This window comes from Adiantum capillus-veneris, chromosome 18 (genome assembly GCF_014529385.1).
Source record: "Adiantum capillus-veneris isolate H3 chromosome 18, ASM1452938v2, whole genome shotgun sequence".
Taxonomy (NCBI): domain Eukaryota; kingdom Viridiplantae; phylum Streptophyta; class Polypodiopsida; order Polypodiales; family Pteridaceae; genus Adiantum; species Adiantum capillus-veneris.
The window spans coordinates 27,062,593-27,080,593 of NC_140948.1; the positions used below are offsets into that span (position 1 = coordinate 27,062,593).

The 18,001-nt window shown below is 44.6% G+C and overlaps 1 protein-coding gene across 5 annotated transcripts in view; it reads right to left on the reverse strand.

Moving 5' to 3' along the window:
* Nucleotides 1–18,001, reverse strand: part of LOC147435387 (uncharacterized) — a 216,382-nt gene that overhangs the window by 14,271 nt on the left and 184,110 nt on the right. For all 5 annotated transcript variants that reach the window (XM_086488465.1, XM_086488462.1, XM_086488461.1 and 2 more), the window contains 3 exons: nucleotides 17,673–17,853; nucleotides 17,410–17,588; nucleotides 15,884–16,019 (listed from right to left, as the gene is read on the reverse strand). In XM_086488465.1, the coding sequence (XP_086344591.1) occupies nucleotides 15,884–16,019; nucleotides 17,410–17,588; nucleotides 17,673–17,853 (496 nt within the window). The remainder of the gene's footprint in view (nucleotides 1–15,883; nucleotides 16,020–17,409; nucleotides 17,589–17,672; nucleotides 17,854–18,001) is intronic.

The following is an 18,001-nucleotide window of genomic DNA, read 5'->3' on the forward strand; positions in this document are numbered from 1 at the left end:
GTTAAGCTCTTCACCTTTGACCAGGCCTCATTTGGAGTTGGCATCACTACATATCTTTGAAGAAAAACTGATTCCAAGAGTGACAAATAGTTCTTATCCTCATCCAAGCTCTTATACCACATATACGCATCACTTTCAAGCAAGAGAGGAAACATACGCTAGCTATCTTCAGTTTCCCAAAGGTGTCGGGATGCACTCCTTAAGCTGAATCCTAATAAATGTCACTTTTTCGCAGCACAAAGTATGCTTCTAGGTCATATTGTGTCTGCTAAAGGTTTGGCTCCTGATCTAGATAAGATGGTTGCTAGTTTAAAGTTGCCCCCCCACTTCATCCTAAAAGAGTAGAGAGATTTGTTGGCCATACTGGGTATCCGATGCTTTATTAAGATGTATGCTGAGATTGCTCAACCTCTTACAAGGCTGACCAGTGCCTCTATTTCTTTTCAATGGTCTAAGGCTGAACCAGCTTTTGCTTGAAAAAGAGCCTCATTGAGGCAACTGTATCTGCTGCCCTTGATAGGTCTTTTACATTTCACGTACACATTGATGCTAGTTTGACTGTTGCACGTGCTGTCCTTGATCCACGATCGTCGCATGCATGTTAGCTTTGACTGTTTCCTCGAGCATTGCATTTATCTTGGTCTCAAGAAATGCCACATCTCCATACATATCCAACTTCATTTTCTCAACATCAGAATCCATTATATCACAAACATTGATATTAGACACAACACTTTTAAGTGAATCTTTTTCCCCACAAGATTCAAGAGACATAGCAAGACATCATCATTGAAAATGACTTCCAATACATGATTCAGTTTTCCACAGTCTCTGAATATTTCAGCATTTGCAATCTCTTTTGAGCTTTTGCACATAGTCTTCCAGGGCCGAGTCTTCTTCCATCATGGGCTCATCAAAACCCCCATTGTCCGGTACATAATCAGACGTATCATCATACATCTCAACAACAAGCATTAGGCTACATTCAACAACAGTCTCCCTTGCTCTCAACATGCTCACAAACATCACTGCAAGGAGGTATATATTCATCCATAATATATTTCTTCTTTGCCTCTTCATGTATATTTCTTTTGTACATGGTGTCGAGCTCTTTAGCCTAAGATTGATCGATAAGCTCAACACCCAAAAGATGAGGGACATTGTTACTATATCAGTTTTTATAAATAATTAATTTATTTACTATAAAATAATAATTTAAATAATTGTGTGCACACCAAAATAGAACTAGTAGTTCTAGGGTCTTAGGTGCGCCTAAACGTGGGCCAGAGCACCTCAGGAGACCCTAACAAAAAATACCCTAAAGCCCTAGTGATTGGGAAATTAGGCCTTCAGAAGGGGTAGAGAGTAGCCTCGGAAAATTACATACGTCAGTGCGAGCACAAGAATGAGATGGGGTCCTTAGAACAGTGATCCTAAGGCCGGGATTATTTTGAATAAGGCATTAAGGTAAGCTAATTAAATTAAGACTAATTATTTGTGCCCCGGGCCAAATAGCAAGACAAGTGCGAATGGGAGATGCAGGAGCAATGCCGGTACGGCATTATGCCGGGGAGTATCTGATGTTTTCATAAGTAACATTCATGTGACCAATTGTGAGTTAATTGCACATTTTAATAATGGCCTAGTGAACTTTTGAAGTTAAAAGTTGAATGGTTTTTAAGTTATAAAGTGTGCCACATGGCACACTTACCCATGCAAGACTCTCTCTCTCTCTCTTTCTCTCCCCCCTAGCGCCCCCTCTTCTTACAGGCTATATGAGAACAATCCCTCTCTCACTTGAGAGGTTGGCAGTGCACCTACCCTCCAAAATGTGATCATGCTCTACGCGATGGAGCTCTCCATTGAAGCTTGAGAGCAACCCCTTGGACATATGTGGTAGCTTTAAGCTCCCATCGTTTAGAACAAGGGCTCTTATATCCATAGCCACGTTCTCTAGAAGTTTTGTCGCGAAAAGTTGCAGCCTACTCTCTCTTTCTTGAGGGTAGTGGCTGTGTTTTCAGCCCCTAATCACCTCTACTAGGGTGAATTTCAGCAAAGCATTCATAGAATCTCATTCTTCTCTACCTAACCTACGTATACGCAAAGTTTGGTGCAATTCCATCGCGAAAAAGGCCTCCATTTTGGCATTGGAACGTGCACAGGTAACATCTCAGGTTATGTGCAGAAAATTACAGCAAGCATATGTGTGTGCGTATTGTGTGTTTTGCCCTTGAGCTTATTGCAGGAACAACTAAGTATGTAGGTGACCGATTAGTGAAAGACAGTCTCTTCTATGAGAGCTTCCGAGGAGGTTTGTGGAAGATAGACTCTCGCTTACGAGAGCTTCCAAGAATCTTACATAAGAGGGGAAGAATCCTCTTAGCAGTTAGAGAGTAGTTCCCTCACTCTCTCAGTCAGAAATAGAAAAAGGACAAGAAAGAATGGAGGACGGGCGTTTTGTCCCATTACTGTGCTTGTAAGGATTCTCCCTTAGTAATAAAGATATTCTCTTTATGGGGGGGGGACCAGCCCATCTTCTGGTCCCCAATGATGTCTCTCTCTCTCTCTCTCTCTCTCTCTCTCTCTCTCTCTCTCTCTACTATAGCAGCAAGTAGCGCGCTGGGCTTGTGGGACAGCAAGCAGCGTGGGACTGTAGCAGCAAGCAGCGCGCTGGGCCTATGGGGCAGCAAGCAGCGCGGGAGTGTAACAGCAGCCTAGCCTCTCTCGCGGGACTGTAGCAGCAGCCCAAGCTCCCTCTGTTCGCGCGGCACCACAGCAGGAGCAGGAGCAGCAGCCCAGCCTCTCTTTGTTCGCACGGCACCACAACAGGAGTCCAGCCCCTCTGTGTTCACGCGGCACCACAGCAGCAACCCAGCCTCTCTGTTCGTACGGCACCACAGCAGCTCTCTCTCTCTCTCTCTCTCTCTCTCTCTCTCTCTCTCTCTCAGGACTGTAGCAGCAACCCAGCCTCTCGCGCAGAAGTCCAACCTCTCCCGTCAACTGTAGCAGCACATCATCAAAGACTCATCCTGTTGACAGGACTTTAATCTCTCTCTCTCTCTCTCTCTCTCTCTCTCTCTCTCTCTCTCTCTCTCTCTCTCTCTCTCTCTCTCTCTGTGCAGCAGCGCGCCCATCTTTGAACACATAGCGGACTGCAATGACTGAGGACGTACAAAGCGCGCAGCCCCAACAGGTCAGGTAGGGTTCTCTCTCTCTCTCTCTCTCTCTCACAGTAGCCCTGCGGGTTTCTTCCTGAGGGTTCCCTGTAGCCCTGCAAGTCCAGCTTGAATTTTATAATGGAAAATGATTCTTTGGGCCACACAGTAATGGATCAACGTCAAGGCCATGAATGCTTGATGGGTGTTGCACAAACTGTCACACTTGAAGAAGACCCTGCACAGGACACGGAATCCGCCAATGTCTCACCTGTTTGCAAGCCGCGAGCAAAGGCAACCTTCATGCTCACGAATAAGCGGATGGCGCAGATGGAGAGGGAAATGAAGGAGTGGAAAACAGAGATGGAAGGATGGTGGAAGGAGAAGGCCAACCTCCTTCATATGGTCTTCAATGAAGGCGCACAATGGAAGAAGGAGAAAGAGAGCCTTAACGTAGAAATACACACTCAAAGAAGAAGTCTCAGCCCTCAAACAGGAGAACCCAAACACCGAGATACGGGCACTCAAAAAAGAAGTCTCAGGAGCTTGCTGATAGAGTAAGCAATGGACTAGAGGAAGGCGAATTTCAACCCTCGGTAATAGATGAAATCAAGGAAATTAAGGAACAGGTAAGGATGATCACAGAGGAAGAGAAACTGACATCTTCATGGGCGGAGATGATAACAAGGACACAAAAAAAGGCGGACGAGGCTGAAAAATGGATTGAGGTCGCCAAGAAAGGGAAAGGTCAAGAAACTCCTTGTACACCGACGCTTATCAACATGACTCTCGAAGAGGAACAAGAAGGCGGATGCGAGCATTGCATGTGAGAGTGACCGGTCTCAAGGACATAAACAATGTGGAGAAAGAGGTCACAAGCCTTACATCCATGATGGGGATGGAGAAGCCTTTGCACACAAAGGCATGGAGGGTAGGTAAGAAAAGTGATGGCACGGGAGAGTCTTCAAAGGGGAGAGCTCTCATACTACGCTTCCCCTCGTTGGAAGAGAAGAAGGAATTCTTGAGGAAGAGGCCTACTCTCAAAAAGACAGGTATTTTCCTCGGTGATGACCTGACTCTCTCACAGCTCACACATATGAGAGAGGTAATGCCAGAGATTACAGCGGCAAGGGAGAAGGGAAAGGTAGCCTTCTACAGAGATGGACAGGTGGTGATTTTAGAGCGGTGTACTGCATGACGGTGTGAGACCTATGGGACCACACTGAAGATGGCTACCTGGAATTGTAATGGGTCTATGAGGTTGGACGTGGGTGCATTTGAGGAGAGTTTCAAAGACAAGGATATTGTGTTCTTCTCAGAGACTCATCAGGCCCCTGGACAGGTAATGCCACATGTGGTGGGATACAGATGGGAAACAACTCACAGGACAAATGCGAGATCTGAGCATGGGAGTAGAGGTTCAGGAGGAGTAGCAGTGCTATTCAGAGAGGAACTACAACCATTACTGCATATTGTACGAAGAGATGATCATGCTAGATATATGTGGGTGAGACTGAGAGCTGACACAAGTCGATTCCTATATATTGCCATATGTTACTTTCCTCCCAGTACATCAATGTATGCAGCATCCAGAGGGCAGTCGCCTTTCTCTATCCTAGATGATGACATTTGAGAGTTTTCTAGGGATGGTGATATCATTCTCCTAGGGGACTTCAATGCCCGAACGGGCAACTCGCAGACAGTCTTCTACGACACTTCAGATGAGATGCTTAGAGAGTTGGATGTGGGTGAGTTGGGACTTGACAGATGCTCAGATGACAGAGAACAAACGGAGTATGGGAGATACCTCATGGAAATGACGACTACACATGGATTAGACATACTTAATGGCTTACAACGATTTCCTGGAGCAGCCGGTTTCACATGCTTTCCACATAGACATGGGGCAAGTACAATGGATTATGTTATGACACAACCGAGCTTTGTCCCCTGCATTCAGGATTTCACAGTGGAAGCGAGGCCAGTGGGCATAGTAGTAGATCATGCTCTCTTGACACTATTCGTTAAATTTCAGTATAGTACAACCCAGACATCAGGAGGCAGGTCACACACCTGCTATACATTTACACCAGAGACTGATTTCGTTTATACAGAGGAGATCTGGGACCGTCTATTGGAAGGCACAACTAGCACAAATGGTACAGGCCTCTCAGTGGAGGAGTGCACCACTCTACTGACTGAGACACTGCATGGGGCTGCATCAGTGGCATACCCACACACTTAGCCGGGCAAGAGATGACATTCTGGGAGCATGCCCCAGAATAGTTGGTATGATGAGGAGTGCAGAGAGATGAGAGCCCAGCTTCAGAGGGATCTTCTTTTAGGAGTCATCACTTATAGACAGTCTCGGATTGCTTTCCGACGCCTTGTGCGACGGAAGAAGCGAGCTTACCTAGCTCAGATGGAGCGAGACTTGTATCAGATGTTCTTGAGTAGGGACTCAGGAGAGGCATGGCGACTCTTCCATGAGCACTCCCCTCCCCCAGTGATTACTTCACCTCAGGTGTGGGGCCAATATGCGACATCATTATATACGGTTCCCAGACAGGAACCCCTTCCAGACCCTACCAAGCCTTGCCCAGCTACGAGCACTTTCTTTACAACTGAGATGGTACAAAGGGCCATTGACAGGATGAAGACCGGGAAGGCATATGATCATGACGGTCTAGTAGCGGAGCACTTTATACATGCCAGGGATATGCTGATGGAGGTTCTCGCAATGTTGTTCAATCGTGCCATGTGTGAGGGATTACCTGAGACTTGGAGGTTGTCTAATATTGTGCCCATCTTCAAGGCTGGTGACCCTACAGAGCCTGGGAACTACTGCAGTATTATGGTTGGACACACATTGGCATGGTTGTATGCATCTATCCTGGAGCAACACTTGAGTAATTGGGCAGAGGGCGAGGGTGTACGAGCAAAGGGTCAAGCCGGCTTCAGTAGGGGTTTCTCCACTCTTGATCATATTCTGACACTCAGGGCCATCATTGAGGAGGGCAAAGCACACGAGAGACGGATCTATTGTAGCTTTGTGGATTTTCGTAAAGCATTTGACATGGTACCAAGAGCTCGATTGATGCGCAGACTACAGGAGATGGGGGTGCCCATAGAGGTGATTTGGGGGATTATGGCTTTGTACAGATTAGTCATGGGACATGTACGCACTCTGGAAGGGGTATCTAATTTAGTTCACTCTACTATTGGAGTGAAACAGGGCTGCCCATTGTCTCCTACTCTATTTGGTATGTATGTTGATGAGGTGTCTGATTACATTGACAGAGAGGGTGACACAGGTGCACAGCTGGTAGGGACGTGGATCCCATTGTTGCTATATGCTGATGATATTGTGCTGATATCTGACTCACTAGAAGGTATGCAACGACAGTTGGATGCACTACGCAGTTTTGTAGAGGATAGTGGATTGTGTGTAAACCTAGGTAAAACCAAGGTTATGGTGTTTAACACCACACCGCAATGGGTCAGGAGATCAGTACCTACTTTCAAATATGGTCAGGAGATTGTGGAGTATACAGATACATACACTTACTTGGGGGTAGTCTTTACTGGGCCAAGATTTTCCTTGAGAAGAGCAGCAGAGACTAGACTAACTAGAGCTGGTGCGGCTCTGGGAGGAATGGAGAGGATGTGTTCGCAGGTTCAGTTCCAGGAACCTAGGACAAAGTTATGGCTCTTTGATACTTTGGTTGCCTCTACTATGTTATATGGGGTGCAGGTTTGGGGACCTTCTGTAGGCCAGGAGGGTTGGAGGCGTATGGAGAAGCCCCTGGTATCTATGATCTCTCGGCTGATTAGAGCCGAGGCTTTCGTACCGCATGATATCATTCGAGCGGAATTAGCCACCCCCCCTATGGAGATTGAGGCGCTTACTAGATCAGTCTCCTTTGTACACAGTCTGTGGGATACTACCAAAGACAGATATGCCAAGGTGGCTCTAGAGTCCTCCAGCTGATTAGAGCCGAGGCTTTCGTACCGCATGATATCATTCGAGCGGAATTAGCCACCCCCCCTATGGAGATTGAGGCGCTTACTAGATCAGTCTCCTTTGTACACAGTCTGTGGGATACTACCAGAGACAGATATGCCAAGGTGGCTCTAGAGTCCTCCAGACAATTAGCTCTTAATGGGGATACATCATGCTGGTATGCACAGATGGCATCATGGTTTCAGACACATGGTTTCACCATGGATAGGTTGCCTCCTTTTCAATACTCTCTACAGGCACCCTTGAGGTCTTTGACGCGGGTAGAGATTAATACTCATTCGTCAGGATCTGATCCAGCTGGACACGAGGAGGACATGGATATAGCCGATACAGGAGTTGGGCACATAGATGGCTTTCTATAGAGAGCATTTTCTCCACCTCACGGGGGATGGGTTTGTGATTCGACCTAGCTATATGGACAGGCATCTTTCTCATGGTGTGCGATGTGCCATTGGCCAGATGCGCACGTCCTCACATCAGCTTGAGATTGAGACTGGCAAATTCAGAGGGACACCAGCAGATAGCAGGATATGCCACTTATGCCATCTAGAGCCAAAGACAGAGGTACATTACATATGTCATTGCACAGTGTACTATGAGATACGAGGCCATTTTCATTGTCTATTCAGAGAAGGTTTTGGGCCTCTATCTAGGGTCATGAGTTATGAGGATCAGAGATGTCTTGGGCTATATCTACTTGAGCTACACAGGCATAGAGAAACTTTACTGAGGAGAGCTGAAGAGAGACAACCCCAGAGACAGATCACAGATTTCTTTACACTAGATATTGTACACCCAGAAGAACAGACAGAGGAGCAACCAACAGTGGAGAGGTCTACCCGCACTACTGGCATTCTCATAGACCGAGCATTGGAGCTAGGGAGATCTAGACGACCCCGATGGAGAAGAGGAGCTACACAGTTTTGAAGGAGGCTACAACAAAGGATTCGAGCCATACTTTTTCGTCATCCAGAGTGCAAATGAAGATGGATCTCTATGAAGATAGATCTCTACTTCCCTCACAAATTGTCTACACATTGTATAGCTCAGTTCACACATTTCACGCCTTTCGCCTTTCACACCTATCCGCTTAGTTTAGGATTCCGCAGTATTTATATCTTGTTATCCCTGGTTTAATTTATTTTGTTAATCTGACTTGGTATCAGATACACCGCATTGTAACTTCCTGGTCTCATAGGTCACTTTGGCCTTTTGAAGACGTTAATATAACATTTCATTTCATTTCTCTCTCTCTCTCTCCAATTCTCTTGAGTATATGATTGCATTTAAAAGTTAGTTTATGCTTTCGTCGTTTGTGACAGTGGTATCAGAGTAAGGTCATCTCTCTGTTTCTTAAGGGATTGACGACTCTTGGCAGACTGTAGAAATGGAAGGACGTGAGATAGAGTTCACTCTCCTCCAGTAGAAGGTGGCAGAGTTGCAGAAAGCTCTCCCCCATCCAGAAGTTCAAAAGATTCTTCATACCCTTGAAAAAGGGAAGGATAAAATGCCGTTGGAGTCGGGTGAAATCCCGTAGAACCGAAAGAGGCAAGAACCTCAGAAAGATCCTCTAGTTGGAACCTCTCGCATGCGCGAGAGTCAAAACCAATGGTGTGCTCGAGAATACGACACTAGAATGTTGTCAAAACCCTCCTCCATAGGCCCCACTCTCTATGGCGAGAGCGGTCTACTATTGATTGCACAAATCTCTACAATGCTTGGACTTGCCGACGATGAGGACGACGATGAGACGGGCTGAAATCTGAAAATGCTAATGGCTGAAATCTGCAAATCTTTATCTGCTGAATTCTGACTCTATGTCAATGACGAAGGCGATGATGACGATGCAACAACAACGTGCTGAAAATGCAAATGCTGAAATCTGCGTTTTCCGGGCTGAATCTGCAAACTACGCTGGATCTGACCGTGTGGCAAAGAACTGCTGCGGGAAGGTGAGATCTGCAAGGTTTGGGGGTTCTTCTGCGGGTTCTAACTGCTGAAAACAGAAAACGCTGGTCTATGGGCTGATTTTTCGCGAAGATCTGCAAATGCTGAGGTGTCAGGCTGATGCAAAAGGCTAGGGCTGATTTGGGCTCTGCTGTGGAAATCTGCTAACGCTAGGATTGATCTGCTGTCTACTGTCGCTGTGAATCTACAAGTGCAAAAACGCTGGCTGATCTGATGCAAAAACGCTAGGCCTTCTACAATGCTGAAAACGTTAGAGTTGTCGCCGGGTCAGTCTTGCTGAGAAGTTGCCTGTTGAGCAAGGTGCTCCTGCTGCCTCTTCTGCCAAAAAGTGCTAGCGCTAGATTTCTATATATACAAACTTAGTAAATTTGCCCTACCTAGTTTCCAACAAAAGTCACTTAAAAATAATAAGTGAAAAATGTCAAAAATAGGGAAAATAGGTTCTGTGCACTGTGAAAATGCTACTGATGGGATCTGACTGGAATCTGATGGTCATGCTATGTGAAACCAGAGGATATGCATCTAATCTAAGTGTCTGGACATGCACGGTCTGCGAACAGACTCACAAAAGTGCCAGCTCACTTCCTATTCTAGACTAATTTGACTGAATTGAACCCTGTCCACGGACACATAAGATTGGATGTGTCACGTGACACAAACACTTATGATTAGACATTGCACATCCATGCTCTCAGCTGTATAAAGAGCAAGATTCTTGATGGTACACAACGGTGAAGGATGCCACTTACTATTATACTGCTCTACCTGCGTGTTGGCTTAGTTGGGAAGATAATGTTGCAAAGCTTGAGAGGGAAGTAAACCTCTAGAACGTCATGTGCGGTTTAATCCAAAGGTTCAAGAACTAAATCCTTCGGATTCTCCTTAGTTCTCTTTTATGAAAGATTTGGATGACACAATCTCTCTAGAAGACTTGTCCCTTGACAATCCACTGCAGCAAGAAGTGCAGTCCAAGGAAAGGGCTCCTGTCAACAAGGATTCTAAACACAAAAAGAAGGAGCATCATAAGAAGAAGCACCGCATGCAGAAATCATTCAAGTTTGGTGACAAAGATGTAAAATTTGATTCCTACAACGGACGGTGGGACAACAACAAAGCTGTAGCTTTCATCAGCCATTTTGAAGTCGCATTTGCAGAAGGAAATTTTAAAGAAAGGTCTAAGCTTCGCCATGTCACTATGTACCTGAAAGACACAACTAGCAATTGGTGGTTGACTATCCTTGAAAAACACAAGCCTCAAGATTGGACTGCTTTCAAGAAGGAATTCTATGCACAATTCCTTCCTCCAGACTATGAGGAAGAAGTAAAGAATGAATGGGATCGACTCTCTCAGTTAGAGGACAAAACTGTTCCACAATATGTGGATAAGTTTTGGGTTGTTCTCTTGAAAGTGACCCCATTCAAGAAGATTGAAGATTCCGAGAAGATGCGGAAGTTTGAAGCCGGGTTGCATGAAGCCTTGCAAAAGGCTATGAAGTTTTATCCATGAGACAACTTACAAAAACTTATGGAATCAGCTCGCATAGCTGATGCTATACACCAGAAGGGTACTCCCAGGAAAATGGAGCAAAGCACTTATCCTGCTAAGCAGAAAGCTCTTAACAATCAACCCACTTCTACTACTACTTCTCAAAAGAAGAAGAACCGTCTCAGATGCATAAGCAAAGACTAATCAGCCCAAGAAAGGAAAATACCTCTCTTATAGAGTTGAGAACCTATCTCAGTGAAGGCAGATGCTTCAAGTGTGGAAAAAATACAACAAAGGATGATAAAGAACGATCTCTTCTAAAATCATGAGGCAACATCAACAACCGATGGGCACTTATATTGTTTGATCCAGGCAGTACGGATAACTTCACCTCTACGAAGCTTGCTGAAGATCTCAATTTACAGCCCAACCGTTTTGGAGTCTCTATTCGAGCATCAACTGCTTTCAAAGGCCAAAATTCCACTTCTACTCCTATTATAGGGAGGCTGAATTTAAAGGTAGATAACTCCAAAGATCAAGAATCTTTCTTGCGAGCTTCACTTGAGGGATGTGATGTAATCTTGGGAATGCCTTGGCACTACAAGATGCACCCTATCCTTGATTATGTTCAGAAAACCCTGTGCCCTTTGATCATGAAGGAAAGCAACATGTTGTAACTGTGCATGGAAGTGAATGATGTATTCCCATGCCAACCACATTGCAATTAAGAAAGAAATGAAAAAATGTGTTTCACCGTACTTAATGTTTGCGCGCACGCGAGCGAGAGAGAGAGAGAGAGAGAGAGAGAGAGAGAGAGAGAGAGAGAGAGAGAGAGAGAGAGAGAGAGAGAGAGAGAGAGAGAGAGAGAGAGAGAGAGAGAGATGTGTCTTCTTCACAACAATCTGGACTATTATAGACAAATTCACTAGGCAAGCACAATTCCTTCCAGTTAAGAAGACGATCAAAACTGATCACATGGCTAGAATCTTTCTAGCTTAGATTTTTAAACATCATGGATTGCCAAAAACTATTGTTAGCGATAGCGAACCTCGCATGACTAGTTTATTTTGGCAAGCACTATTCGAGAATTTGAAAACTAAGCTTGATTTTTTGTCAACTTATCATCCTCAAACAGATTGTCAAAGCGAATCGCTAATGCCACTGTTTTAGACCTTCTCAAGTGCTATGTTTCGGAAAGACAATCTGAATGGGAACAATACTTACCATTAGTTGAGTTTGCGTATAATAATACCATACATTCCTCAATTGGTAAAGCTCCTTCGAAATCATTTATGGGAAGCCACTCTTACTTTCTATTTTGGTTACCAAAGAAAACATATTTGCCGCAGACGAATTTGTGCGCGATATTGATATCGCCTATCAACAAGTAAAACAAGCAATTCTTTGCACTCAAGAGCAACAGAAGAGAAGAAAACAAGCACAGAAGAGACCTCAATCTTGACATAGGACAATTTGTCCCTCTTAAGTTTGAGAAAGCTAGATTTTAAAGCCCTTTCAAAATTACAGATAAAGTCAATGAAGTGACTTTTAGATTGGATTTGCCCTCTCATTGGCACATCAATAATGCTTTTCATGTAAGTCTCCTCCGACCATATGTTGGTTCTCGTCCCGTGGTTCCAGTACAGGAAGATCCTCTAGAAGTCGAAGAGACTGAAAAAATCCTTCAACCTAAACAGATAATACACCACTCCGAGCGACAAGTGAAGTCCGGGAGACTACATCGAAAGTATTTAATCACGTTTAAAAATCACACCCCTTTAGATGCAAAATGGATGACTGAGTCGACCTCAAGGATTACCCAGACATCTTGCACAGTTATGTTGACGCTCTACAGTTGAAGAACCAAGAAAGATGTAACTATATAAGTTTTTGTAAATAATTAATTTATTTACTAGAAAATAATTATTTAAATAGTCACGTGCACACCAGAATAGAACTTGTAGTTCTAGGGCCTTGGGTGCGCCTAAACGTGGGCCAGAGCACCTTAGAAAGACCCTAGTAGAAAAATACCCTGAAGCCCTAATGTTTGGGAAACCGGCCCTTCAAAAGGGGTAGACAGTAGCCTCAGATTTTAGGCTCAAAAAATTACCCGCGTCAGTGCGGGCACATGAATGAGATGGGGTCCTTAGAACAGTGATGCTAAGGCCGGGATTATTTTAATAAGGCCTTAGGGCAAGCTAATTAAACTAAGATTAACTATTTGTGCCCCGGGCCAAATGGCAGGACAAGTGCGAACAGGTGATGGAGGAGCAATGCCAGTATAACATTGTACCAGGGAGCATCTGATGTTTTCATAAGTACCATTCATGTGACCAGTTGTGAGTTAATTGCAAATTTTAATAATGGCCTAGTGAACTTTTAGAGTTAAAAGTTGAATGGTTTTCAAGTTATAAAGTAAGTGTGCAAGTGGCACACTTACCCATGCAAGACTCTCTGTGTGTGTGTGTGTGTGTGTGTGTGTGTGCGCGTGTGTGGCTCCTAGCACCCTCTCTTCGTGCAGGCTATATGAGAGCAATCCCCCTCTCACTTGAGAGTAGTCCCTCTCTCACTTGAGAGTTTGGCAGTGCACCTACCCCCCAAAATGTGAGCATGCTCTACGCGATGTAGCTCTCCATTGAAGCTTGAGAGCAACCCCTTGGACATATCTAGTCTAGCACAAGGGCTCTCATATCCATAGCCACGTTCTTTAGAAGTTTTGTCGCAAAAAGTTGCAACCTACGCTCTCTTTCTCGAGTGTAGTGGCTGTAAATTCTCTGTTTTTAGCCCCTAATCACCTCTATTAGGGTGAATTTCAGGAAAGCATTCATAGAATCTGTGTGACCTACGTACACGCAAAGTTTGGTGCAATTCCATCGCGAAAAAGGCCTCCATTTTGACATTGGAACGTGCACAGGTAATAATTTCAGGTTATTTGCAGAAAACTACAACAAGCATATGTGTGCGTTTTGCATGTTTTTCCCTTGTGCTTATTGCAGGAATGACTAAGTATGAAGGTGACCGATTAACGGAAGATCGACTCTCTTCTATGAGAGCTTCCAAAAATCCTACAAGAGGGGAAGAATCCTCTTAGCAGTTAGAGAGTAGTTCCCTCACTCTCTCAGTCAGAAGCAGAAAAAGGACAAGAAAAAATGAAGGATGGGAGTTTTGCCCCGTTCCTGTGTTTGTAAAGATTCTCCCTTAGTAATAAAGATAATCTCTTTATGGGGGGGACCAGCCCATCTTCTGGTCCCAATGATGTGTCAAGCTCTCTCTCTCTCTCTCTCTCTCTCTCTCTCTCTCTCTCTCTCTCTCTTTGTCTATTATGGTTGGGCACACTTGCACGGTTGTATGCATCCATTCTTGAGTAGCAGTTGAGTAATTGGGCAAAGGGTGAGGGTGTATGGGCAAAGGGCCAAGCCAGCTTTAGGAGGGTTTCTCCACTCTTGATCATATTCTGACACTCAAAGCCATCATTGAGGAGGGCAAGTCACATAGGAGAAGGATTTATTGTAGCTTTGTGGATTTCCGCAAAGCATTTGACATGGTACCAAGAGCTCGATTGATGCGCAAACTGCAAGAAATGGGGGTGCCCATAGTGTTGATTTGGGGGATTATGGCTCTATACAGATCAATGATGGGACATGTACGCACCCTGGAGGGGATATCTGATTTAGTTCACTCCACCGTTGGGGTGAAACACTGTTGCCCATTGTCTCCTACTTTATTTGGTATGTATGTTGATCTCTGACTCACCAGAGGGTATGCAGTGACAGTTGGATGCATTATACAGTTTTGCAGAGGATAGTGGATTGTCTGTAAACCTTGGTAAACCAAGGTTATGGTGTTTAACACCACACCACAGTGGATCAGGAGATCAACACCGACTTTCACACATAGTCAGGAGATTGTAAGTACACAGATGCATAGAGTTCCCTTGGGGTTGTCTTCGCTGGGACGAGGTTTTCTTTGGGGAGAGCAGCAGAGATTAGACTGACTAGAGCTTATGCGGCCTTGGGAGGCTTGGAGAGGATGTGTTCGCAAGTTCAATTCCAGGAACCTCGGACAAAGTTATGGCTCTTTGATACTTTAGTAGCCTCAGCTATGTTGTATGGGGTGCACATATGGAGACCTTCTGTAGGCCAGGATGGTTAGTGACGTATGGAGAGGCCCTTGGTATCTATGATCTCCCGACTGATCAGAGCCAAGGCCTCCGTACCCCACGCTATCATTCGAGCAGAGCTAGCTACCCCTCTTATGGAGGTTGAGGCGCTTACCAGATCAATCTCCTTTGTGCACAGCTTGTGGGATACTACTAGAGACGATATGCTAGACTGGCCCTTGAGTCTTCCAAATAGTTGGCTCTTCAGGGGGACACTTCATGCTGGTATGCACAAATGACATCATGGTTTCAGATGCATGGCTTCACCATGGACAGGCTGCCCCCTTTCCAGTACTCTCTTCAGACACCCTCGATGTCTCTTACACAGGTGGAGATTACTAGACTCATTCGTCAAGACCTGATCCAGCTGGAAACCAGGACATGGATAGAGCCGCCACAGGAGTTGGTCACGAAGATGGCTTTCTATAGAGAGCATCTTCCCCACCTCACAGGAGATGGGTTTGTGATTTGACCCAGCTACATGGATACACATATGTCTCATGGTTTGCAGTGTGCCATTGGTCAGATACGCACATCTTCACATCAGCTGGAGATTGAGACTGGTAGATTCAGAGGGATACCAGCAGACAGCAGGATATGCCGCTTATGCCAGCTAGAGCCAGAGATGTTATAACATTTTAGAATTGGCATGGTACAATCATATGGAGGTTTCCAAATTGTAGATGTATGTAAGGAATCTACGAGATGCTGAAACACAGGAGAAGCAGACAAACGTTTTGCGGTATTAGGAACATGCCACCATGAGGCCTCTTTGTTGACTGCTGGCCCAAGCAAGAGCATCCACCTATGCGCAATCATATAAGTTTGATGTTTTAAACAGCAACCCCACTTATATGCTTGGGTGCAGTCACATGCTTCCAAGGTATCCAAGGTCAATTCTCCCTGTGTTAAATTGACTTTTTGGACAGACAGGAATATGCTAGAATAAGAGACATTGTTATGATGATGTATACAGAAAATGAATCTGTCAGGTGTTACTTCTCACCAGTCTTTTTACATGCTACAACACAATATGCACAACATCAAGCAAAGATGAGAGAGACGGGTTCGTCAAAGTTTTGGAGTTTTACCTTTTGTGTTTCGAAGCAATTGTATGTAGCGAATCTTTTCAATCAGAATTTTTTCCAGCATTTGTAGTCTCTCAATGTCCCATTGTATCTCATAGATTCCTTTCTTAAAGTCTTTCATTCCAACCAGGATCTTGACCTGAAAATTCAAAAAAGGTTGTCATCCTGTTCTATGTTAAAAGACTGTATTGAACTGAAAGAACAAAAACAAAAGAAGAGACGTGTTTATGATGGTCACCATGTAAATTTACAAAGCCTATTAATACATAAAAGGGTGATGATTAGGCCCCTGTACCCCAGAAAACCCCCGGACAAAAACCATGAACTAGATAATACCAAAGATTTTAAAGAGCGAATGCAGTTGAAAGGATCTTGCATTTTCTCACTCATGTGCTTAAATCTGGTGGTGTTACTTATTGAGAAAGCCTACCATCAATGAGAGAAACAGTAACTTTTTCACAATGTTCCCAGTAAAAGGTTTGAGTGGGCTGTTGAATCATATATCTCCCCAATTCAATGTTCTGTTGAGTAGGGAAGCATTTGTGATCATTTTTCTCAGTAATGATGAGCAAAACAGAGTTCTCACCATGAAGTTTCCAGGAGAAATATATTTTCCAAACCTATAAAACCTCCATTGACTGCTGACAATGAGTCCCTACAACATAGAAACAGGGGACCCGGGGACGTGGCCCTTTTTGGTAGGGACGCAACAGGGGACGCGGGACGGGACGGGGGGACGTGCCCCGGGACGCGAGTCCCCGGTGACACTTGCAAGCGGGACGCGGACAGGGGACCCCACACCCTTTTTTTAGGCTTTTCAGAGTCTTGAGCTATATGCAATGTCTCCCACGAGACTCTTCTAACCCACTCTTCACTTGTACATCATTACTTTTTCCCCTTTGAGTATGATGATTGATCATCACGTCAACATGTGCGGCGCGTGCTCACCGCGTTCTTACTGCATGTTATATTTTTTACAATCTTGTGCTCCTAGTGTTGTCTAGTATAGAACAAGTGTTTTTTAACACGCGTCCCTTGACCCGTCCCCCGTCCCTTGTTTTGCCACGTTTCCCATCCCCGGGACCCGTCATGTCCCCGAGACCCGTCCCGTCCCCATGTGACTATGCCCTACAACCTTCTGATGTATGCTACCTCAACTTGCTAGAAAGCATTGGTGAATCAAGCTGCTTCAGCATGATTAGGTGAATCTGCACAGGAAACAGGGGCTCTGAGCCTCTTACAACAGGGATATGTGCCAAATGTATAGTCCATGGTTTACAAAAAGAACAATTAGGTGCTAAAGTTTCAGGCCTCATATGAAAATTCCAAATTCCAAAATAACATTGCCTGCATTGTGCAACCTCTGTGAAAAGAGGCTGGAAAATCACTCAAAGAACAAGCACGCAGGATATTGTGTGTCATGCATGTGAGAGTTCAGGCCATGCCAAGAATCACATTGCAATATCCAGCTGTGATGCTTTTTCATCATTGGTAGAAGAAACAGATCCAAGGATGTTGCTACGCCAGACCTTCAATTTAGCTTCTCGTAATATGACTTCATTAAACTCTTCAATCAATGTCCTCGGAAGCAGTACAGCATCAACATAATCTCCTGCGAGAGGATTGAGCTCAATTTCTACCAGCCCTTGCTTTATGTGCAGAAAGAAAGCCAAGTTTCTTCTCTTTTTCTCTCTTTTCTCCCGAAACTCTGCACCAAGAAGAATAAAATCTGTAAGCAAGTTTGTACTTATTTTCTTCTGATGAAAGAAACACAAAACTCGAATTCAAGTACCAGCCAAGGTTCTTAAAGCTCTCTCAATCTTCTTGCGATTCAAATCATCTTGAGAAATGAGGCGATTCATAAAATCATTCATTCTTGTCATGACCTCGGTCATAGTTTTTATTTCATCCTCTTTCAATATTTTCCTGCTGCGTGCAGACAATAGCCTGTTCCAGACATCTGCATCAATTTCCTGCCCAAGCATGCACGTAGTGAGAATACAGATAGTACAGACGCTGATTCCAGAATTGGCTACAACCATTCACATATAACATGCACATCAAAGCTTCTCCTTCTCTCTCTCTCTCTCTCTCTCTCTCTCTCTCTCTCTCTCTCTCTCT